This window comes from Micrasema longulum, unplaced genomic scaffold (genome assembly GCF_059751315.1).
Source record: "Micrasema longulum isolate JH-2025_06_02 unplaced genomic scaffold, ASM5975131v1 h1tg000039l, whole genome shotgun sequence".
Classification (NCBI taxonomy): domain Eukaryota; kingdom Metazoa; phylum Arthropoda; class Insecta; order Trichoptera; family Brachycentridae; genus Micrasema; species Micrasema longulum.
In genome coordinates, this window is record NW_028277246.1 from 560,413 (window position 1) to 587,323 (window position 26,911).

A 26,911-nucleotide genomic window follows, 5' to 3' on the forward strand; every position below is an offset into this window, starting at 1 on the left:
ACCTTTGTTTGTCATTTTCTGTGTCTAAATGCAGGGTTATTTATATTTTATTTATTAAAAATGCTACGTTTCATCACAATGATTTGAGTTCACTTAAAAATTAGTTTTTTTTTCAAAAAAAATATTATTGTTTGTGTAGTGACAAAAGTTAACTACCCTAGTGTATCCGCGCATTGTTGTTTTTAATTATATTTCGTGTGATCGCGCCACTCGCTTGAAGCTGATGGACGCTCGAATTACTGGTTCATGGATTTGCGTTTTCATTAAATTCTTTGCTACTGAACCCTAACACAATCTAAGGCAATTATCTATATTGTACTGGAGTTCTTGGCACCTTATTGTTCAAATTTTTTTCACGGCATGCAGGATCAGATCGTGTGGTCAGAAAGGATGGGCACTTGAAGGTTTCTTGATTATTAATATTCGATAACACGACATAGTGGATTATTAATCGCCAAAACAAATCATTTGCGATCGTGCTGGGTTCAGTTTGTGACACTCTAGTTTGTTCACTCGGTGACAGTTTGGTTATTATTTTAGCCAGAATATGGTACGTACAGTAGAAATTACAATATTTTTACCAGGGTCAAGTAGATAGTAAATAAATCTAACGTCGCAGTCCAGTAAATATGCTATATACAAACACATATAATGCATGTGGCGTAACCAGTGTGGGTGCTTACCTATGGTAACTACAATATTAGATTTTAAAGCGTTTAAGGTAGGTAATTGTTATGTTATACAAACGAATCTACATGTAAATATTAAGTTAATTTTACTGAACGAATTGCCATTTTTGTTTATGAATAGTAAAATTTGGTTAATTTAGAATATTCCAATCTATCGAACTCATTAAGGAAGAAAAAATGGTATGAATTTCGGGAAAATCTAAAAAATGCTTTCAACCGGGTCAAGTTTCTTTAATCACAAACAATTTAAGAGACAACCCGTAGTGCTCACTGTGAACCTTATATAATATTTTTTTTAATTCAATTCAATACGTCGCATCGTAGTAATATACTGGCAATAACGGATTTTTTTAAATAGGAGGCTTCTGTAGTGCAATGGCTAATACGTTTAATTAATCACGGTAAGCGTCAATACTGTTAAATATTTTGTTCTTAAAGAAGGAATACAGCAACCAAAATACCTTAGAGATAATTTAAATAATTTATAAAAAATGTAAAAATGATATCTAATAATATGAACCACAATGCCACGAAAAAACAACTATGATGGTGTGAATATTACTTTTAGCCTAACAGTATTTTTTATATGTGAGGTTTTGATATCATTAACGAGTATGCAGTAGAAATTTGAATCTCCTTCTTGTAAATAAAATAGTAATTTAACTCAGTTGAACCAGCACCATGAAGTATGTTACAACAGCTCCGAGTACCTGTAAAATACGAGTAAATAAATATTAGATATATTAAACATTATTCTAGGGATGATTATTCAACGCTTGTATACTGCCAGTTCTCCTATATGGGTGTGAATCTTGGCACCTTACCAAAGCTCAAAACACCAAACCTCTGAGTTTTGAGAGTAAGAGCGTGAGAAGAATATTAGGTATAAGGTGGTTCGATTTTATAACTAACATTGAAGTCCGAGAACGGACGCCGCAGTCTCCTATAACGAGCGTTTTGAGGATGCGGCGGTAGACCTGGCTTGGACACGTGCTGCGCATGGCTCAGGAGAACCTAAACCCTGGTTGCCTCTTCATTAAACCTGCAGGATCACGCCGTTCTGGAAGGCCGTCAATGTCGATCTTTAGACTTTATTTGGCAGAATTAAGGGGCGCTGGATTGACATGTCTTGTGAAGAAACGAGAGTGCTGGCTGGTGATAGGGTCTCCTGGAGGCAACTGGTGATGTCCACATGCTCCACTTAGGAGCGGATGTGGAAAAGAAAAAGAACATATTCATTTCAACAGAGGGAAACAAATTTGGGAAGGGAATATGGAAGTCTAGGCATTTACAGGACTTATGACCTGTCATTGGCTGGTTTAAGTGGCCACTTTACACACTTTGTAACATTCGCCATTTTGCCCATGTATAAACATACACATTTCCTCAACTCTTCCATCTGTTGACTTTTGCGAAGTAAAAGGGCTGAAACCTTTATCACGTGGGTGAGATTCATACGGCTGAGCAGCCGAAGAGTTGAGGAAATGTGTATGATATGGTTTCAGCTCTTTAACTTCACAAACATCAACAGATGAAAGAATTGAAGGAATATAGATGTTCAAACATGGGCAGAATGGTTAATGTTACACAGTGCGTAAAGTGGCCAATTTCCGTAAATGTTCTTCATCTCTGTTGTAATACCTTTTAACAATGTTCATCCGAAAGGTTTTTACACGTTTTCATGACACAAGTAAACATTTTTGCTTCGATTATAAACGCCACGTCACGCCTAGGTAGCGGTCGAAGAACAACTAAATACGCGTTAGGCATTACTGAGCGTTTGGGCATGAATTAAGTGTGATCATTTTTTATAGCTCAGGGTATGTCTATGTATTGATATGTCACTAAGTTATTCACCAATATTTATTCACATTATTTCAGCTTTTTCGGCAATCGGTAATATTAAAAATGTGATTAATATTTACCGAAGCGAAAAGATCAAGAGACACGGTGAAAAACTTGGCTCCGGAAATGCTCATGGCTTTCTGACACTGCTGACAGACTATTTGGACGAAGGTTTTAGCTTCCTCGGATCCATCGTACCAGTGGCAGGAGTAAGCTGCTTCCATAACTGAGGAACTCTGTAAAAAGACAAATTTGACACATTTAAGACCAGATCAACAAACAAAGTTTTATATTGCAAATCTGGAGAGTTAAGAGGAAACGCGGTGTTACTTTTCCTCATTTATTTATTTTTATTTCATTGGAAAGCTAACAGACATTTATACACTTTATAAGTTACAACTGAATTGATAAATATCAAACGCCAATATGTCCACAACAATCTACTACAATGTCCATGTGGACCTATTAGGTTCTGAATTGAAACAGAGTTTTTTGACAGTGTTTTCATTGTAATAATGACGTGTTTTAATTTGAATTGTACTGAAACGATTATATTTTTTTTCACTACTTTTTGTAAAACAAATCTCAAAAAATAATTTGGGAGGACAAACTGCCGTTCGATATTTATCAACTCAATTATATTCTAAATACAAACCATTAAGTCCAATTAGATGCCTCCACATAAAATTATTATTGTAATTGTTGTCACATAAAACTTATATTTATGGAAAACTCATATCAACAATTTAATTAACAAAGTGGCGACATTACCGAGTCTTTTTTTAAAAATCAAAAATTTTGTTCTAAAAACGGAAAAAAATCTAATGTATGAAGCCTATGTAAAAACATTAATTTGTTATATGAAATTACTACGGGGAACAGGATATCAAAATGACATAAACAGACTACAAAGACAACAAAATAAAATAGTAAAGTTAGTATATGATCTTTTCTATTTAACTGCAACTAGAGAACTTTTTAAACAAACTAAGCAATTATTTAGAACTGAACTCTTTTAACTAGAGTCATTAAAATTTTCCATAAGTTAGCCACTAATGTAATTGTAGATGAAGAACTAAAACTTGTAAAAAATTGTAGTCAACATGGACATAATACAAAAATATCAGAAAAATATTATATCCAATTTTCTAAAGCAAGACAAGGACAATCGAGACTAATAAACCAGAGAATGAAATTATACAATAAACTACCAGACAAAACTAAACAAAAGACTCAGGCAAACTTCTCAAAAGATGTAAAAATTATTATTTTGAACAACAGAGTATGTTTAGGTAAGTTTGTAGATTTATCTGGACCTGTATTCAGAGTCAACCGTCTAAAATTGCAATACGATAGAAATTCTGATTGTATAGTTAAGATGTGAATTTTAATTGACTTCAAACATATGTACAGTAAAGAATTTAAAGAGTGCGCATACGATTGACTTCTCCCCCTATACGGAAGAGGAAATACATATGTAGGATTTAGTAGTTGAGGGTTGGTTGAAGCTTCTACCCCAGTTAGAGATACGAGATTACTGTTGAATGCGCTTTTATTACATGGCGAATAAGATACAGCACTTGGTTGTGTAGCGCGAGCATAGCGGCGATGATGGGTTGAAGAGACTGCACTTGAACCACATGCTGGAACTGTGTGACTGATTGAACTGGACTGACTGACTGAACTGAACTTGTTGGGCTGACTGACTTTGACTGCGTTTTGTGGTCTCTTTATAGGCGACGTTTCTTTGTAGTTCCCTTTTTTATGGTAGGGACGATGTGAATGTACTGCAGAACGATGCCCCAGATTTTATGTGCAATTCTGTTAGAGTTGCATTATGATGTTGTATTGGATTCTATAGAAAATGATGACATTGTTTCTTTGGTCATCACACTATTTCAGGTAAAACGCTTAAGCACGTGTGTGTCATCGATTATGGACTATGAACCCGACACATACTTCATACAAAAGTGTTCTCATATTTTCTCCCTGGACTGTAGCAGTGAATTTATTACACAATATAGATATATACCATTGGCGTCTCTATTGTTGTGCTTTTTTGATAAATTGTTTCTCATGGGAGCTAGGACCATCCGAAAACTCAAAAAACCGCCCAGTTTTACACGCCGTCTTTCTTCGTACAGTATACAAATATGATAAATATTTCTGAAAAACAAAAAAAAATACCTACACAGAAAATTTCATTCTGATGCTATTTCTAAAATGAAAAAAAAAATCGGTTCAGATTTAGGGTGCGGAAAACGGGACACCGAAATCTCGATTTTGCCGATTTTAGCTAGGCATAATCAGTACGATTTGCGGTTGTATTTTCGCACGATATCGGGAAGGCATTAGTGAGAGAGTGAAAAAAAACTATGACCAAATACGTATTCATCAAATTTCGCCAAAATTTTTTTTTTTTTAATATTTTGATATTGGGATCATTTTCAACGAGTTGTAAATAACTCACTATCAGAAAATTGAAATTTAGCTGGGGTAGAGTGGAGTTTTTTTTTGTTAACTTTATAATATATAAAATAATAATTAATCTTTAGTTTTATCTAATACACCTACAATTTAAAATGCAAAGCAGCGAAGCGGTTTTTATAATTTTCTGTATTTACAAGCAATATTGAAGCACATTAGTTATGAATTTATTATCATAGATGTCAGTAGTAGTAACATAATATCAAGAACACCTACGATAATATTCTATAATAATTTTCATTACTAAAATTGGCTTTATTAACTTCCCATGCCGGGGATATCTGGCTAGTACAAATTGCATCTAATAACTTTAATATCTCTATAAGTAGAATAAATTATAAGTTAGATTTTCGGTCGGCCCCATTTTACAATTATGAAACAGTGAAAATATTTTTTTATTGAATAATTCATGCTTTTTGAGAACATAAAAAGCAATTTATCGAAAATCGGAGATAAATCTCTAGTACAATAGAAAATTTACTTTTACTGTTCAATATACCATTTTGCAAATTGCACAAAATACATTCTACTAGTTTTTAAGTCAAATAAGTAAAATCAGTAAGTGGAGATTGGCGCTCTAAAAATGCTGAAAATATTATTTAGTAATGGAAAAAATAATCATTAACCTACATGAACGCGTACTCAAATAATGAACATATTGGCATTTATAACTCTTTTATTTCTAAATGGTCTATTGAACATACAAGACCTTGTACGAAGTCAAAGTCTTAAGAAACCAGCCAGCCATAGAAAAGTGAAACTAAGATAATAGCACTTTTGTGAAAAGGGTGAATAATCAAATCTACACAACAGTTGGAATGTTTACTACTTCACAAATGATAAATAATGCGTGCATTCGTTTTTTTATAAAATACGAATAACAATTTGATAACGTGTTTGACCTGTTTTAATGATTTTAATGTCTGGCTGACCACACAATCTAAGATGTGAATTTTCCCGAAAACAGACAGATCTAATATTGGACGATACCTCTTTCAAACTTTGAATGTATGAGGTGACGTTCTATATTAAAACATTTTTTTTTTAATTTATAAAATCAAAAAAGTATTGTATCTATTCACTTAATTAATTTAAGAAACTAGATTTATGGAGGCATTTATTTTCCCATCAGCATTTACATAAATCGTGAGATTTTTCTTGTGCTGTGGGTGAGTTCTACAATTCGAGAAATGCCGTTTTGGTGATCGACACTATTTTCTGAAGGTGATTTTTATGGGTTTCTGCATGAAAACGCTCTGGCGGTTTTAAGCAGAACGCAAAATTTACCTTATTAGATCCAATAACACCAATATCTCATTTTTCCTGAATTGTGGACTGGCGGCTTTCAATTGTCTCACACACTATTTACATCTCACTCTCGATAATACAGCTATATTTGGGAGCAAGAGAGACAATTTCACGCGTCACACGCACTAACAGCAAAGTTTGGTACTTCTCCCGGAAGCCAGTTAGTAGCTATCTGACTTTCGTCAGGGGTGGTTTTTTCCCACGCTGCGAGCATGAGCTCATGTTTTTAGCAATAAAAAAAGGATAAAAATATTATCACTTTTGACTTTAGCTATAAATAATTGAAGCTCACGAATATTCCGACTTAAAATCTCTCATTTGTTGTATGTATAATGACTACACAGCACCGTAACGCGCGGATGTTTTTGGCATAGTAGGGGAAGGGCTAATATTAAAAGCAATATTTCTATACGATTGATATGTACTGTGGCAGACCTACAATTTGGAATGTGTCCACAATCCACAATCAATCAATCAATCAATCATAGTCGAAGTTAAAGACAGTGCCCTTTTAGGGTAAAATTAATCAAAATCGAGAAAAATGGGGGCCCTTCTCAGGGGCGCAACACAATTTTTACTGGCCGCCACCACGGCATACAAAAGAAGGTCCCTTTTTTGGGCATTAAACATCTTATTTTATTATATAGTACCCCGGTATAGCTAAGGTCAGGCCCGGAAGTGGATCATTCATACTTTATTGTGGGTCTAGCACTTAGCTGACAGATACCGAGAACCCTGAAAATATATTTCGCATTTTTATTTCATTCGCTTAACCGTCCGTTAAAGTGTGATTTTAAGTTGCTAGAATTTCATTCGTCAATGCGGTTTGCACATAATTGCAAAACGACTGTTAATCTAGTTTCCGTGTATGAACGCTATTAACTATCAAATTACTTCGAAACTAAATGTTTAAAATTGGGCGAACGACATCGACATAATAACCCAGAAAACCTCATGCATTTGAACGACCGTAAAGTTCTAAGAAATTTATTATAAATACCTCCTCGATCAACCGGTTTCCGAAGATACAGAACATAAACACCTGAGCCAAGGAGTAAACTAAGTAGCCAATAACGCTCAAGGAGTAAACATCAATCCCGGATATCTGAAACAGACAAAAAACGTACATCAGACAATACGTAGGATAAAGTATATATCTAACCGACACTGTTTAGTTTTTCAGCACTTTTTAACTTAAATGTAAAAAATAAGATTGTTTGGCGTCTGGTTTACGGAGTTAGTCAACTCATAGATACACTGTAATAAATACAATGTTTGCAGTCTACCGACGGAGTGTAGCATAATTTATTTAATTTATTTGATCTTGAAATAGTACAAACATAATACATGAAACTCTTTATATTAACTTAATTCTAATTATTATTAAAATATATGTTAATTTCTTCTTCTTTTGCCTCTCCTACCAGGGGTTGGCGAGCATCATTCTGAATACATCACGATCCTGTGCCTCGATTATGAACGCTTTCTTTATCTGAGTATATCGAGACGGTATACTTATTTGTATCGTACCTTGGAATGTTCTACATCGTCTATATTGACTTCATATGATCGAAATAATTACTGCGCGTTCCTTACGTCATTAACATTTAAAATAGTTCTCAGTTATAGTTTAAATAGGCTTCTGTAATAAAAAGTGCTCACTTCCGCGATTTTAAACTCAAATAAACTCATTCAAGCAAAAAATGCTTGCTTGAACATGAAATCGCTTAACGATCGTCTGTATGTATCTACCGGTCGGCTACAAAGCCGGCTTCTTTAACGTCTCGATACATACACTTGGAAATATAGAAAAACGATATAATAACTAGTGTAACTTTCTAACGCCTAGATACTCTTATTTGTTAATAAGACAGAACCTTGCGACTATTTTCTCATCGAGGCGTTCATTTAATTAAAGTGACAGGTATGTCGGAATTTAATTCAACTTCAAAATTTACTTATTTCTCTCTCATATTTTTAATAGGCTTTTCAGAAAAAAGTGGCAGCCTCAAAACTATAAAAAACTCTAATAAATCATAATTAAAGGAAAAATTGCTTGGTGGAACAATTTTTTTGTCAATTTTAAAGCGTAGATAAGCGTATCGAGGGGCTCTAGACCCGTCGGTATAAACCGATGTCCTTACATCAAAACTTGATGGTGGGGGTAGCGGTACTATACCTTTGCAGTCGGTCGAGAGACTTTTATCTTCAACTATGACGTCATACTGAAGCTATGTCATTATAGAGCGTAGATATGTGTACCGTGACGTACGCTTCCCCTTGTTTCATATTGATGTACCTACCCAAAACTTGAAGGGGGGGGCGGGGGGGTCGGTAGTATATCTTTATAATCGCTAGGGGGAATTTATCTTCAACTTCACCGTCAAGGTGAAGGTATGACGTCTTTATCTACCCATCATAATCGAGGCTCTGGGCCAGTCTAATTAGCGCGGTCGTATCCGGCACACGAAACCACTCTCTGAGATTTCTGACCCATGATGCTCTTTTCCGTCTCATATCCCGTCTGCTCTCTATCCTTCATGTACGAATATTTGACCAAAGTATGAGGCTTTTCTTCTTAAACGTCACAGTAATAAAATAAAACATAAATAAATAAATATCGGATTGACTTGGATTACGTAAGTTAAAAATTTTTTTTTTGAAACCCCGAATGTATTTTAAAAAAATATTGGTGTAAAATCACAACTTAAATTTAATTTACCAAACGGTTTTGGAACATGACTTTTCATGGCTTATAATAAACAAAAACCAAATGTTTTTAACATATTACAACAGAGATGAAGAACATTTAAGAGAAGGTAATATAGAAGTCTAGGCATCTACAAGGCTTATGACCTGTCAATGGCTGGTTTAAGTGGCCATTTTACACACTGTGTAATATTCACCATTCTGCTTATATTTGAACATATATATTCCTTCAATTCTTTCATTTGTTGATGTTTGTGAAGTTAAAAAGCTGAAACCCTTATTTATGCGGGTGAGATTAATCTAATTGAATTATTTTACCTACATACTAGGCAACGCCTGAAAATGTTATTTTTTCAATTTCTATACTTCTTCATGAACCAGGTGGATTTATCAACAATATTTTGAGTTTTTCCAAATTTCCAGTCCAGTCCTCGTCTACGAAAAATTGGACAAACTCAAAATATTGTTGCCCAATATTTTTAATTTCTTAAACATTTTTAGCTATTTATTATGGGAATATTATTAATGACAGCTTTTTGAATTTCAAATTTTTCATACTTATCTATTGCAAATATGTGAGACATTTAATCCATTTACACTCAGCACTGAACACATCGCTGCTTAAATTGAAAGAGGCCACACATCAAAATTTCATTATTTTCGGTTAAGCCAATTCAGTTTTTGACATGAGTTTTAGCTTTTTTTAGTATCTTACTTTTTATATTAATTTTTAATAGTGCATGTGTTTTTTACAGCTTAATCCATCTAATTATGGTGTTTTGTGCTAACTGTCTCCCAGAAACATAAAACATCACATCAGCCCCCTTTGATTAAGATGGCCGTTTCGTTCTGAAGTTAGCTACGAACACGCAAAATGTATGATTTAAGTCATTTCCAAGGCAAAATCGATTAGGGCCTTTTCTTAAAGAAAATATGACCGATTTAAATCTCGTTTTTGTTATCAAACGATGTTTTGGGTTTTTTGATTTATGGCCCTTTTGAATTTAAGCCGCGATATGTAAGCAGATAGCAGGGGCGAACCGTGTACAGAAGCGATTATGCGCAGCTTACCATTATATTTGACTAACCATAATAATGTTTTATTGTAACTTTATTTACAGAAAAACAAATAAATAATTAACATTTATATTAAATCATTTTCACCGTTTGTATTTTTATCCTAATATAAATATAAATTTTAATAAAGTGCGCCCAGCGCCTGTGGTGAGCCAAGAAACTAGCCAGCTTATTTTTTCATATAAATAAATGTACCATATTTTAAATGTCTTAACCCCAGTGCGGGTTTTTTTTTCCTAGATTAAACTTGCAGATTGCACCAATTATTTAAAGATTCTTGGTTTGGAAAAGAGTATTTCAAACATTTTTTCTTAAGGACTATTTTTCTTTGAGATGGTACTTTTGATATGACCATAATTACTTTCATGCGTCATATTTCAGGACATATAGTGCTCCACGCGGCCGTTTTTAGCACTATTAATTACTAGAACAATGCGACCAGTTGACATTTCAATTGAATACCTAATATTGACTGAATTCAGAGTGGTATTTTTTATTTATTTTTTAATGAATTATATGTAAAAGTAATGGATAATATATCTACATAATATAATATATCACGAAGTTACATCGTTTGAGTTGATTTCATGGATGAGAGTTGTTGTATCACACAGAACCACAGAAAAATATCAATTCATAGTATGTATGTATTACTTACATCATATTATGTACCTTTTATGTAGATACAAATATATGATATTTTTTTAGAGCTTAGCTGTAAATAAAATCACCATTCGCCACTGGCAGATAGTATATTTTAGGCAGATAGTCATCATTTGTAAAAAAATTAAAATCTTTAGTGTGACTTTATTTTAAGCCTCGACAAAGGAACAGTTATGTTCTGAAACCTGTAGGCAAATTAAATGTATGCTGTAATATAAATAAAATATTTAGTATAAAGTTTATATTTGAAGCACTAACTTTGTGGTTATTCATTATAATGAAGTAAATAAAACAACTTTGTTTTTAACCACTAATTTTTATTTTTCACTTCACTTTTCAATTAGTTACGTAAACCTTGACAAAGAAGCTTGTTTGCTTTGAAACCGGTCGGTGAAAAATAAAAATTAGTGGTTAAAAACAAAGTTGTTTTATTTATTTTATTAAAATATTTAGTATTTACAATAACACACGTTGTAATTTTCACCATATAAGAGTTTAATAAATAATAACAAAACTAGTTGCAGGTATTCTGAGTGACCCATTATCAGGTGTAAATATAAACTATTTATTACAATATTTGAGTTTGTCCAAATGTTTGTAGACGAAAGACTGGATTTCACCCCCTCAGGAGTCATTCAGATTAACAAATTACAACAGGAATGGTAAATATTGTAATAAAACCAACTGGTCCTAGAAGAAGTTTAAAAATTGGAAAATTGTTTCAGCTGAATGTTGAAACGATCAATAATACAAAAATATTTAGTTGCATCATACATTTTTTTTACTAAGTAGGTACTATATGAAACTTCTCTATATTAATAAATAAGGTTCTGGTGTAGTCATAATGTAATTATCATATTAGTAGTAGCAAATAAAAAATAAAACAAAATAAAATAAGTTATTTAAACAGAATGAGTACAAATCATTTGTTTCTCCCAGCCGCTGCAAATTTCAATTTCCTTGAAATTATAAAAAAATATTTGTACGTGATGTCATTAATAACATTAAATTTCCATAAATTGTAAATTAATCATTTAGATTAAAACAGTTTCATACAGTAATTAAAATATCGTATTTATATTGCATTGAATTCCTTTTAGCATATCAAATATAAATAATATTGAATGCAATCGTTTAGAGAAAAATGCAATTGAATATTTTTGGGTCAATGTTGTGTTAATACATTTAATTACGTTAGTTAAACAACTGATGTCTGACAAATAGACATTTTATTGCCTTACCAAGCGCACCACATATTTGCAAACATTACGTTATCTTCAAAAATGAGTAAAATTCTGTAGTTTAAAAAGAAAAAAAGGATTTGTAAAATAATATTTGTAAGCATTTGATTTAAATTATTTATGGAATTCTATTGTTATAATGTGCTAAAATAATATTTGTATTCGTTTGATTTAAATTATTTATGGAATTCTATTGTTATAATGTGCTAACTTATATCTTTATATATATATATATATTTTGTACGTGTAATGTCACGGAACTCCTCCTAAACGCCTAACCGATTTACGAGCGGTTTTCAGGGAAATGTAGATCTTTGCACTACTGTAAATGTAGAATCAAATATGTAAAAAAAGATGTTAGGAGTATATATGTTTTAATCATCTATCTACCAGGGCTGCATTCAAGGAGAATGCGTATACTCGTACAAGTAAATGATTTATATAGAACGAATGGAGGAATCGAGAATTGGAAAAAATCGAGAAAGACCGAGAAAGACACGCAATGACCAAATCTGAAAAATATTTGAAGATGGACAGAATTTGGAATGCTGGAATAATCGGCGGGCGTGCATGAAAGGATGTATAAAATTAGAGGAAGCGGCATCTGTAAAGACAGAGTTATATGACGTTCTTTCCTCTTTGCTTTCACTTACAGGTAAATAGCGTAAAGGTTTGTTTGTTTGTATGTTTTGATCTTTGCGATTATTTATTTAAATACTCTTATAATAAAGCCTTTAGAATCATTTTGAAAAAAAACAGATACACGAGGGTAAAGTCGATGGTAAATGAAATGAAATTATTAACATATAAACAAAGAATATTTTACAATACAATGATATTTGTTCATAAAATTATAAACTCTAATAAAAAAACAGAATTTTGTAAAAAAAATGATAGGAACCAGCATGAACACGATCACAATACTAGAGAAAATAACAAAATTAGACTTCCATTTAGGAAAAAGGCAAAGTCACAAAATTCAATTTTATTTAAAGCATGTATTACGAAATGGAAAAAAATATTTAAGAAGAAAAAAACATATCAAAATTTAAAATAATGGTCAAGACATATGTGATAAACAATTTATAAATTAAATATATTTGCAATGTTATTATTAGAACACACATCACAATATGTTTGATATGTGTGCCCTACTTAAAGATTTAAATAAAATAAAAAAAATACATTTGCTATCGCAAAAAAATTAAGTGATGAAAGACAAACTATTCAATTATGATAGGGAAATATCACGTAGGAACTATGAATACCGGTATAAATATATTAAATGGGTTTAAAATAATTAATTGTATTTTTACAATCAATATGGATATTGAGAAGGAATGTTTTCACATATAGCCTGTAACTGGGAAGGTGAATCATAGGTGGCAGTGGCAAATGGTGATTTTATTTACAGGTAAGCTATAAACAAATATATATTTGTACCTACATAAAAGGTACATAATATAATGTAAGTAATACATACTATAAATTGATATTTTTCTGTGGTTCTGTGCGATACAACAACTCTCATCCATGAAATCAACTCAAACGATGTAACTTCGTGATATATTATATAGTTATATTATCCATTACTTTAAAACATAATTCATTAAAAATAAATAAAAAATACCACTATGAATTCAGTCGATATTAGGTATTCAATTAAAATGTCAACTGGCCGAATTGTTCTAGTAATTAATAGTGCTAAAAACGGCCGCGTGGAGCGCTATATGTCCTGCAATATGATGCATAAAAGTAATTATGGTCTTATGTGAAAAGTACCTTCTCAAAGACAAATAGTCTTTAAGAAACAACGTTTGAAATATTGTTTTCCAAATCAAAAATCTTCAAATAATTTGTGTAATCTACAAGTTTAATCTAGGAGAAAAAACCCGCACTGAGGTTAATACATTCAAAATAAAGTATACTTACTTGTATGAAAAATAAGATGGAATAATCGGCTAGTTTCTTGGTTCACCGCAGGTGCTGGGCGCGTTTGATTAAAATTCATATTTATATTAGGATAAAAATACAAACGGTGGAAATGATTGAAAATAAATGTTAATTATTTATTTGTTTTTCTGTAAATAAAGTTACAAATATAATGGTAAGCTGCGCATAATCGCTTCTATACATGGTTCGTCCCTGCAATGTTATAGAGGACCTTAATGCCTATCGATTTATCCCCCTTGTATGTTCCGCAATATTCAGTCGTTCGTCAATTATTCGGATTTTTAAGAAATTTTAGTAAAAATCCGAACTTAGGCTGGATGTCCCAAGTGTAGCCAAACTATTGAGTCAACGATCGTATTTTTTTTCTCCAAATAGCTTAATAGTAAGTATCTTTTATCCTACAATACAAAGTTGATTCGTTATTTAAAAAAAAATCTTTACAAAAAAATCTATTAACTTAATTTTTCAACTAACTTTAAAAAAATCTAAAAAAAAATTTTGCGACATGTTTGGCATTGATAGTAGTGACGTCAAGATGCGTAATGATATCCTTAAAAAAATTGAATGGCTTGGAACAAAGTTGAAAATGAACATGAATCGTGACGTATTGGGGGCGTGGCCAATGCAATGACAGTTTTTACGGATATTTAAAATTACCAATTTAAAAATACTTTTTAAGCTAATAACTATCAATTTTTTTAGAGGACTGTATTTCAGAGACCCTTATTACTTTAAAAATGTTTTAAAAAAAAAGATATTTCCCTAATCATCCGTACCCAACAAAAAAACCTTTACATCGACTTGACGAAATTAGGCTTAAAATAACTGACCTTTGTTGCTTGATATGCCAATAATGTTAGTGTAATTGTAGAGATCAACATATGAAATAAAAGGGCAGTTCCATATGCATCCCCAATTCCTGCCACCAATCTAAAACAATAAATAAATAAAACAAATTATTATAAACAACTACAGTAAACGACTAGATCGAGAACATTTTTGAGAAGGGAAAATGGCAATTTTGTCATTTTTTGGGCTTGTAAACTGTCTTTTGTCGTCAACCTCGTTGTCTAATAATAACGATAAATATTTTTGATATTTAAATCCTGCATATTTACATAAACTTAACTTTCTAAATACAGTGTGAAAACGTCTATTAGAAGATTATAAAAAATACAACTTCATCCTTAAAAAAAATAAGAGAATAAGTCTTGTATCGTATGTATCACAGGCACTTCTTCTTTTTTTAGTTCCTGTCAGGCACTCGAAACGTTGGCAATCACTCTGGCAAAAATCTCTCTGTCCTGTGCCCTCCGAGAAATCTACTCCATAGTCCAGTCTCGTATATTACACAGCCAAGTCTTCTTCCAGCCCCTCGGCGACCCTCAATCTTGCCCTTCAAAATTAATTGAAGCAAGGGGTACTTTTTTCCGCGCAATATTTTCCCCAGATATGAAATTTTGCGAACTTTTATGGTGGTTAATAGTTTTCTGCTTGTTCTAGCTCGACTCAAGACTTTTTGTTATCAGGTTTGTCCACGATATCTTAGGCATTCTGCGGTGCAACCACATCTCAAAACTTTTTACCTTCAGAGTCCAAGTCTCACCGCCATACAATAATACAGACCACACATATAACTTCTTCTTCTTCTTCTGCAGCCCTATTCTCTCCACTGCTGGATTAAGGCCTCTTCCAAACGTCTCCATTCCTTCCTTTCACCCGCTTTTATAATTCACGTTTCACTGGTAATAGAGGCAATGTCATCGACCCATCTTTTCTGTGGTCTTTCAACACTTCTTCTATTTGCCCATGGTCTCCACTTTATTATTCTGGGTGTCTACCTGTCATCACTTTGTATCGGCAAGTACCCTGCCCACTGCCATTTCAATTTCGCTGCACGATCCATGATATCCACGACTCCGGTTTGGCGCCTTATTTCTTCATCTCTTATTCTGTCTCTTAGACATACACCGAGCATCTATCTTTCCATGGATCACTACGTGCATTTTAATTTCTGGGTACTTTTTTGTGTTATAGACATGGTTTCTAGTCCATATGTTGCCACCGGATTGCCAAATATTGATGCATGATTCATATATTTGTCTTTTCAAGCATAAAGAGACTTGTTTATTTTCAAAAACATATAACACTTTACCAATATTTGCCTTGTTTTAAAGTTTTGATTATCATTTTGTTAAAAACAGCTTCTGCTGCCTCAATTCTGCATTTAATTTCCTGGGTAGAGGGTCTCTGTTAGAATGCTGCCGAAGTACTTTAACTTGTTCACCTTTTCAATGTCACTATCCTTTGGTTTTAGAAAAAATGCGGAGTAATCAAGTCTGCCAAATGTTGTCCATTCTGTTTTGCCAACATTAATTGTTAAACTCAGTTGTTTTCCAAATGCATCCACACTATTTAACTGTTTCTAAAGATTGATAGTGGTATTCGCCAGCAAAACAGTGTCGTCAGCGTACCTGATATTGTTGATAACAATTCCATTGATCTTCAGGCCTATTTTATTGTTGTTCAGCGCTTTCTTAAAAATATGAACAGAATACAAGTTGAAAGGCAAGAGAAACAGGATACAACCTTTTCACAGTCCCCGATGCATGGGTGTTGCATCTGATATTTCGTTTCCACGTCTGATTTCAGCTGTTTGGTACCAGAATAGCTTTTGAATAAACATTTGATCGTTGCTGTCTATATTACACTCCTTCAACATATCCATCACATTACACACACATTATTATTCACAATTACAGACACAAATTTCATCACAGCCACACAGGAATTAAATCACAATGAACATCCATCAAAAAATTTCACCGGCAAACTTGAATTTTTTTACCCAGTCATGTTTATCTAAATTAAAAATAATAAAAACCTTATTGTGTGTATTTAGAAACATTGTGATCTTCATTTGTTATTTTCACGTTTGTTTTATCTCGGGTTATTGTAATCCTGTATTACGATTTGCATTTTATAAAGTAAGGAGCATTTCCCTGGGGCAAAATTAAACGAGTTTTAGAATGAGAATTGTTTCTTTCGTATACTGATTCCTTAAAACCAAAACAATGCGATTTAAAAACAAGAATAAAATATCTCTTTGTTTTCAATACCCTGAGGTAAAAGCATGAAAATACTTGAATAATTTAGTCCAATATTTCAGAAACAGTTGTACTGTAGGATTCAACTTAAATACATTTACAAAGATGATGGCTTATATCGACACTCAGTACGTAAGTGTAATATGCTGCAGATTTTAAAACTAGTATTATACTTTGAGTGAAAGAGCGGCATGCTTTTGCTATCGGCGGTTGACATTTGTCGATTTTTCAACACCGAATCACTTCCGCGATAGGCCTTTTTATCAGACGCATACGACACAGATGAAGCTAGGCTTTGGCCACGACTGTTCAGCTGTTTTTGAAGCCTTTTATCTGTATACTCAATTCCCCATTTACTTTATTCAAGGCACGTAACTTATCGCGCAAATATTTTAATTTTTACAGAATTTGCTTAGCGCCGCCGTCGCTGAGAGCAAAAATCGTATTTTAATAACGCCTCGATAGCGAAACAACGCCGCTCTTTCAAGCAATGTTTTTATGTGCTAAATTAAAACGTTATTTTTTTATTAAAACACCATACTTTAAATTATTCTAGTAACCTGCGTTTAAAAGTTATAACCGTTTTAAGTATATGATATACCACCGAACACGCTAAATAATTTAATATCTCAAGACGCAAGCTGGGGAGGGACGGGAAGTTTTAGGTATTAGTTAAGTACCACATCCAGAATACATGTGCAAAAAATCAGCTGGTTATGAAACATTTAATGCTGATGGCTATTTTAGGTATAATATTCCTGAGCGGTGGTCGGCAAACTCATAGTCAAATGAGCCAAATATCAGCGGTACAAGATTTTTTTAAAAATTTGCTAGCCAAATTTATTTTATTTTTAAAAGGTTTTCTCAAAGCCAACGGACCTTATTATGTAGTAGAAGGTTTGCGTATTTACTGTTTTTTTCAACTTAAATTTCTTTGAATTGGCGATAATTGACCTATTGTGTTGACAATCTTGATTACCAATTCCAAAATATAGAATTTCTTCTGGAAATATCTTCGCACAAAGCGGTTCTTGGTGAATGATGCAACGATAAACAAGTATCTCGTGAACAATTGTTGCCTTCAAAATAGAAACAAAACCTTTTCTCTCTCCAATCATACTTTTGTCCCATCGGTTGAAATTTAAACAATTTTATCAAGTGTAAGATGCTGTTTCTTTGTGCATTTAATGACAGCGTTTGTAATATCCTCGCCACTTGTTTGACATTTCAGCGGCAATAACCCTAAAAGATCTTCATTAGGACCCGTTGACAAAATAAGCGAAGAGTGAAACTTGGGTTGTGCGAGCCGCACTCAAGTGGCTAAAGAGTCACATGCGGCTCGCGAGCCGCGGTTTGCCGACCAAAGCCTTAGAGTAATGATACGCCACTAATAGAGTCGCCCATGCGGATAAAAATAATTACACGTTTATTAACAACGAAATAAACCACAGTTTTCAGCAAAACAACAGGATGTAAGTACTCGGGTCGAGAATTGCAAGCGCAAACCGAAAGCGCCCGTTACACGTTTGTTGTTAAACCGAAAACCAAACCATTAATTTGGAACGCCTTGGTTCAATACAATGCAGCAAAAGGTCTTCTATTTAAGTGATAGCGAATAAGTACTCTGAGACTGTGACCATAAGGGGCCGTGGTTTTTTTGTTTTTTGGGGGTTGGCAACACTGAGCGGATTTTTTGACAGAGCGAGCATCTCATCGCAGGAACATGGTAGTACGTAAACTCACCTTGTAGTGTCCGGTTGGGTGGAAGATGTCGATAAGAAATTTCGCCAAGTGCGAGCCCCGTACTGTAATCCGCTTTCTACTCGTGGAAGGAATAACACATACCAATTTTCTTTCGCGAATCAAAACGGTTTACGGCGAAGGTGTTATGAACAGAACGAGTGTGTTTTAGTGGTGTAGGGAGTTTTGTGGAGGCAGTAGAAATGTTTGAAACAACAATCGCGGAAAAAAAATCAGAACCTCAGTGTTTTGGGACCGCAAACGCATCACTTTAGACGAATTTATTCCTCGGGGGGAGACCATCAATGCACAACAATATTGTGAGACCTTAAATATTTCAAAAGTAGAATTTAAAACCAAAAGAGGGGAAAGCTGATGAGTGGAGTGTGTTTGTTGAACGACAACGCCTGTCCTCACACAGTCTTAGCCACCATGGCGCTTTTGGACTCATTTGGTTGAGATGTCTTGAACCACTCCCCGTTTTAACTCCTTGAAGGCAAACATAGGTGGAAATTAATTTAAAACTGACAAACAGATGCAGTAGGCGGCTTTGAAGGGGGAAAGGAGCTTGCAGGAGAGTTCTTTGAGGACAGCATTAAGAAGCTTGTACCATGGTTCACCACATGCATTGAACGGGAAAGTGATTATGTGGAAAACAAGTCAACAAGTGTTTTCGACTTAACCACTGCTCTCAGGTAAAACTCATGGATAATGAAATCGAGTGAGCTTAAGTCCGCGTCAGTAATATATGCATTCGTCCACTATTCTTGAGATTCTGAGTTTGATTCCTGGCAGGATGGGTCTGAAATTTTGATTTTGAAGATTGTTTGAACTGCCATATCCTGGACTGGCACCTGAAGCGAGGGATTGATTACCTTACCACCATGTGACAAGTTAACGAAATACCCTGCATTTGGTTTACCAGTGCAGTGTCCAATGTACCACTGGGTGCGGAGAAAAGAATGCTGATGATGATTCTTTAAGACACTAGAAGCATCCCCTTCATAGGCCAAAGGAACACTTTCACCAAAAGTAAAATATACGGTACTTTTTTTTAAAGTTTGACCTAAAATAGGATAAATGTGTGATTTTATGTTTTTATAAATACAGTGATGTATGTAATAATATAAAATTAAAGAAAAAGTAAATAAATATGTATACATTTTTAAGGCTGTATGCTGCCAGTCAATTAAAAAATACTTTAATTAACGAAGCTTTGAGCATATCCAAATGTTTGTTGAAATAAAAAATCTAAAGATCCTTTCTCAAAAATGTTTTGCCTACGTTACAACAAGTTTATACCTAAAAAACTTTATTAAATATTGCTTACCTTACAACGTGCTTGTGTCTTTCGACCCAGTACTTGATCGCCGACCTGACCAGCATCTCCTGTTTCTTAGTTAATCCGTTTGGATTATTCCCGTTAGTCCCAAATTGTTGCAGTGTGGATCCTGTTCTGAAATTCATACCGAAATCCTGGCGGTTGCTGTAGATTCCTCGAAGGTCAACATCCATGGACTCCTGTCCTTTCATACCATCGTCTGCAAAGAAATATAATAAAGGTTTATTTAAAATTGGGCAGGGATCATTGCGAAATGAAAATACTTATTAATAACAAAGTAAATTATGAACTATGAGCCATCGGTTAGTATAATTATTGTTTTTGCTAGGATTAGGATAGAAGCTTCTGGATCGTAAATCGTACACTTGTTTTAAATCATACGAAGACTCTTCTTCCTTTCATAGTTAAACTTCCCTTTTTAAACGTAGAAGCGTTTCTGATCTGTCTTTTGTTTTTAAATTTTAATCGATAGTCTCTCAGAGCGTATTTCAATAAATTGTCCCGTTAAGTCATTAAGTTGTTAGAGATTTAAAAAAAATATATGTAGATTTATAAACTTATTACTTTATATAATTGGTACACTTGCTATTTTTATTCTTATGTTACATCACTTTATATTTGTTTTATTATAAATTATACATCGAATTCAAAGTATAATAGAGAAATATCACGTACTACTAAAACCAATAATAACCAAAAATAAAATGGATCAAGAATAATTAATTGTATTTTCAAAATCAACATGGATATTGTGGAGAAATGTTTTCATATATAACATTAAAAAAAAATATATAAAAAAAATGTTATTGGAAAAACGCGACATGTGATAGTTGTGAAGTCAAGATTCGTGATGATGTTGTATGAAAATTTGAATGATTTGGAACAAAGTTGAAAATGAACTTAAATCGTGACGTATTAGAGGCGAGGCCAATGCAATGACTGTTTTTGCGAAAATTAAAAATTAAAATTACTTTTTTTACTGTACAGTATTTTATAGACTCTAATTTCTTTAAAAATATTGTATATTGTACTAGATGGTACTATAGCGCGAAAAACGCTACCAAAATTTATGCGACATAAAATTAATCTAACAAAGAAGCATTACATTCATATTTTTGTCACGTTTGAACTTATATAAAAATAATTTAAGTATGAAACAAAAAGCGTGGGATGATTATCAAACAGCTGATGTCCCTTTATCCCATAAAATCTTTATGATATTAATATCGCTGACGCATAATAAATAGACAGGTTTTTCCAATTCTAGCAACATCCGAGATAAAACAATGGCGGCCTCCATGGTGGCTAAGGACCCACGACTCACGCGCGGAAGATTCTCGGTTTGATTCCCGGTGAGACCAAAATAAATTGTGATTTTTCACAAGCTTGAGTGTCCTGCACTGTAATTCGCTACTGCTATTGGGCCTCTCAGGGTGCTATTCTGAACTGCTTTCGCGGAATGAGAAAATAGTTTTTCTCGTGTATTTTTTAAGCAAATACGCGAGATAATACAGCCGTGAGAGCGTTTGGAATGCCATCCTGACCTGTCGTAGTGCAATTAAAAAAAATAAAAATATTTTTAAACACAGAGAAAGCATATCACAATACACATGCAATTAATAATGTAAAAATGAGATTTAAATAATTTCCGTAGTTCATATTTATTTTTTATTGAATATAAATAGAAGATAAATATTTGCGATTATGTAATTTAAATTTGTTGCAACAAAAAGGGAAAATATTTTTGTTAACGAATATGGAAGTCTAGGCATTTACAGGGCTTATGCCCTGTCATTGACTGGTTAAAGTGGCCACCTCACACACTGTCCGTCCTTGTCCAAAATGTTTTCCCTCTCTGTTGCAACAAATTTAAATGTAAATAGCTCCCTAGGGAGGAAATCCAGCCAGCTTTGGGACATACTCAAAACATCACTGAATCAACTACCTGGTAAAAAAAGAAGTACAAAAATGGGCAGAATGGTGAATGTTACACAGTGAGTGAGTTGGCCACTAAAACCAGCCAGTGGCAGGTCATAAGCCTTGTGAATGCTTAGGCTTCCACATTCCCTTCTGAGAAGTATAAAAATAGGAAAACTGTTTTCAGGCGTTGCCTAGTAGGTGAATTGGTTCCGCCGGATGAATCTCACCAACATGGTATAGTTTTCAGCTTTTTTACTTCACAAAAGTCAACAGATGGAAGAGTTGAGGAAATGTGGATGTTCAAACATAGGCAGAATGGTAAATGTTACACAGTGTGTGAGGTAGCTATTCAAACCATTCAATGACAGGTTATAAGCCCTGTGAATGCTAAGGCTTCTACATTCCCTTCTAAGAAGTTTAAAAATTGGAAAACTGTTTTCAGTCGTTGCCTAGTAGGTGATATGGTTCAGCCAGATGAATCTAATCCACATGATATAGGTTTCAGCTTTTTTACTTCACAAAAGTCAGCAGATAGAAGAATTGAGGAAATGTGGATGTTCAAACATAAGCAGATTGGTGAATGTTACATACATTGTGTAAGGCGTTCACTTAAACCAGCCAATGACTAGTCGTGAGCCTTGTAAATGCCTAGACTTCCATGTGCCCTTCTCAAAAATATTACAAAGACAGCTGGACATAACTGTCTCTGAACAAGTTAAGTCTCTTAAAGAACTCACACGAGAGGTAGTATCATACATGGTCAATATAGAGCAGGTAATTGGGAAAATAAACCGAAGTAGGGAACAAAATGCCGAAAACTTCTCTAGTGGAACGGAAGGCCTGTTGACTGCTGCCAACAGGCCGGCTTCTCCTGAAGAGTTTTAATGGTTTCCTTTCCACATGAGCAAATGCTGAAAAGTTCCCGATTGGTCCACATAAGTATATCCCTCCTGATCCTAACAGTTTAGATAAATTTAAAGAAATTTAATTGCAGAAAAATTTACTTTTGAAATATAAACCTTGTATATTATAAGCAAGGTAAATAATAAAGCAACTCCTATATAAAAAAATTAATAAATAAAAAAAATAAAAAAAACTGTCTCTTGAGAGACCGTGGCAAGCACTACGTTAACAAGTGACTACACGATCATCGGTGTTCGCGGAAAAAAAATACAGCGTTTTTTTAATTGCGTATTTGTCGATGCGACGAAAATTATTTGTCTAGGGTTAAAATCCCGGATAAACAGTGTTTTAAAATCAGGCATAAATAGTCCCTTCGTATTTTCAGGTATCAATTAAATTTTGGGGTAAAATCAGTCGCTGTTTCATACTCAAACGATGAATATAACTATAATCAACACTTTCTACAAAAAAAACCTTTTTGTCATGCATTCTAATAGTTAATTTTATTCAAATTAATAAATAATAAAATTTATTCTCCAAACCTACTTGAAAGGCTTCCATTCCGTGTGCCGTCTAGACCGACAAGACAAAATCTTCTGTTTTACACTGAAAACGCGTCAACAAACTATTATAAACAATCTACAAGACCTAGAATATGCGACCAATATAACAATATATTTACCGAGGCTGATATTTTTTGTGACAATGTATGTAAATTTAGGTAAAAAAATATAGAAATTTTGAGAGAAGCAGATGTTCAACTTTATTATTATTATTATATACATATTTTTTCATTTCTTATCTTCTACATTTTTTATATTGAACGTAATTTAAATAATTGTATTAAGTGTAAACAATTTGTTTGGCGTGTGCATGAGTTTCTTACACTAATATACAAAGAAATTGGCAATATATGTGTACATACTGTTTGTTTACCTAATAAAATAAATAATAGTACAAAAATAAAAATTGAAAAACTAAAACTTGTTGCACCGTGACAATATTTCTACAAAAAAAAACGAAGAGTGGTTAGTTTTTGTTGACTTGTTTGTATTTCAACAGCGAGGCAAACGTAATTAATTTACAAGACACAGGTAAATGTACGGTGGACAGGTAAAAGCAAATCCCGTCGCATACGCTACTGTACTGAGGTTGGACTGGCCAAGAATTCTCTTTATTAATTAATTTAGCCCCATCCCTTAATGCAATTCTTTTTCGTTTGTATGTAGGTGAAATAATCTAATTAGATGAATCTCACCTGCATAAATAAAGGTTTCAGCTCTTTAACTTCACAAACATCAACAGATGAAAGAATTGAAGGAATATGGATGTTCAAATATAGGCAGAATGGTGAATGTTACACAGTGTGTAAAGTGGCCACTTAAACCAGCCATTGACAGGTCATAAGCCCTGTAGATACCTAGACTTCTATATTACCTTTTCTTAAATGTTCTTCATCTCTGTTGTAATATGTTAAGATTTAAACGAGGACTAAATAAATAGTCCAGATCTTGTCTCGATGTCCCTTATGTTTGTCAATGCTTCTTTCTTTTTTTAAAAATGTTTTAAACTATTCTTTTATTGTAATATTTAAACCTTATAAATTGTATACATGGACAATGTCCGTTAATAAATAAATAAATAAATTTTCTATTCACTAGTTTTATATAGATTCCCTGTTATTCAATATGTTTACTTATTTTATGTAATAAATTTATAAAAAATTTTAAAAAATATATACAAATGTTTTTTTAAATATTTTCTAATATTGTTTAAGTTAATTATTCAATGTATTTTGTATCATTAATGCCAATTTATTAGGGGTTTTACAAACCTGTCGATTGGCTTAAAAAAAACATAAAAACTAATACATATGCAAACATAAAATGAAAGAGTCTTCATTTAATATATCGATTTCACAGTACTTGACCGACAAATGGATTTCGTTTATTGTCAGAAGCTTTGAAAACAATTCTAATATATTAATCTTATTCTGATAGTAGGCTTTGTGTAAATTTTATATGCGAGTAATAGTTACTTTTTTGTGTTTCTGAACGGATAAGGAATACACTTCTGAGTGTGAAATAGAACCAGATTTCTGTACATTGTTTTTAACTCAATCGCTTTCAGGTGAAATCAAAAAAAATAAATGGATTGGAGATAAGTACGTAATCACTCAAGTCTGAACTACTCGTCCAGGGTTCTAGTTTCATTTCAGTGATATAATTGTATTCTTCATCCGCTCGGTCACGGATTAAAAATGTTTAAGAGGACAGGCGGTGTCAGAGAAATTTGATGAGTTTGAACATTGTTTTTCTCACTCTTTCTAAGATGCCTCCCCCGATATTGAGCAAAAAGGAAACTGCACGTTGGACTGATTACACCCAATTAAAATTAACAAAATTGAGAATCCGTCGTCCTGTTTTTCGCATCCTAAAACTGAACTGAATTTGTTTTTTTCTTTGAGAAAGAGTATTTTGCATACCGTACGTCAGACGACAAATGAGACAAGGCGCTTTTTTGGATTTTTGGAGGGTCCTGGCTCTTATAAGAAACAATTTATTTAAAAAGCAAAACGACTGCCACGCTAATTGTAAATCCTTTTTTTTAAATTACTATTTTTAGGAAACGTACAGTGCACTAGGAAAATATTGCTTTTTTTACATTTCTAAAGTAATAAAGGTCTATGAAATACTCTCCAGTAAAAAGTTTTTTTTTGTAATTTTGAATTCGGCAAAAGCGGTGATTCCATTGGCCACGCCCCTAATACGTCACGACTCATGTTTATTTGTTCGTGGTCAAAGAAATGTGTGAAGAACAATATCACAAATCTTGACGTCACAACAACCAAGGCCAAACACGTCGCGTTTTTCTACGAACGTATTTTTATTGAATTTCTTTTTTACATTTATGTATAAAGACATTTCTCAACAATATCCATATTGATTTTGGAAATATAATAAATTATGTAAATCCATTTAACATATTTTTATGGGTATTTTTAGTATGTAATATGAACCTATCAGATAGTTTTTTAGTATACAATATTAAACTTAACCTTAATGGACCAGTGAAGTTTCCATATTATATTACATGCCAAGGTTATCAATGAAATATCAATGAAAGTAGTTAAAAAACTCAATTTATCGCTTCACCGTCTACGCTTTAATGTTATTTTTTTATCACTGGAAACGATCTATAGACAGTTAACGACTGCGTCAAGATACAAATCTTAAGAACTAAACTCTGGACGGTTTTTTAAAAAATATTTTGTTAATTTATTCATAAGAGATGTGGCAGAAAAGTAATGAGACTGGCATCATTGCAAGCGATCTGGTAACACTGCGTTGTTGTTTTTTATAGAGCACGTGTATTAGTTACCTCACATAGCCCAGTGCGAGTTTCATTTCCTTACGTTAACCACGTAATTTTTGTGGCTGCTATTAGTGAAGTTGTGTTTTGGTTGTGTGTCCCGCAAAATAGAACAGCGGAATTTGGAGCAACGTTGTGCCATTAAACTTTGTGTTAAGCTTGAAGAATCGGCAAGTGTGACGTAATTAAAACAGGGTTATGGGGAACATTTTTTATCCCGAACACAGGTTTTTCGGGGGCATAAATCATTTTTGAAAGGCAGAGAACACGTTGAAGACAAAGATCGTTCAGGTAGGCCTTCAACTTTGAAAACCGACGAAAAAATCGAACGTGTGAACACTCTTGTGAGATCAGACCGTCGGTAAACATTAAAAATGTTGGGTTAGCAATTAAATTTAAATCGTTTAACTGTTCATCAAATTTTGACTGAACGTTTGCACATAAAAAGATCTCTGCCAAGATGGTGTTGAAAAACCTCACAATTGAGCAAAAGGAGATTCGAAAAAACAAGTGTCTTGACCTTCTTGACAGAATAGCTAATGAGCAAAATTTCTT

General features: G+C 33.3%; 1 protein-coding gene across 1 annotated transcript in view; it reads right to left on the minus strand.

The window, feature by feature from the left end:
- Positions 1-904: 904 nt before the first annotated feature.
- The window catches only part of Orco (odorant receptor co-receptor), a 49,930-nt gene continuing 23,923 nt past the window's right edge, over positions 905-26,911 (minus strand). Inside the window, exons 7-11 of the mRNA XM_088226208.1 lie at positions 20,150-20,360; positions 14,803-14,902; positions 7,330-7,434; positions 2,615-2,770; positions 905-1,399 (exon numbers count right to left, since the gene is read on the minus strand). Of these exons, the coding sequence (XP_088082334.1) occupies positions 1,349-1,399; positions 2,615-2,770; positions 7,330-7,434; positions 14,803-14,902; positions 20,150-20,360 (623 nt within the window). The 3' untranslated portion in view covers positions 905-1,348. The remainder of the gene's footprint in view (positions 1,400-2,614; positions 2,771-7,329; positions 7,435-14,802; positions 14,903-20,149; positions 20,361-26,911) is intronic.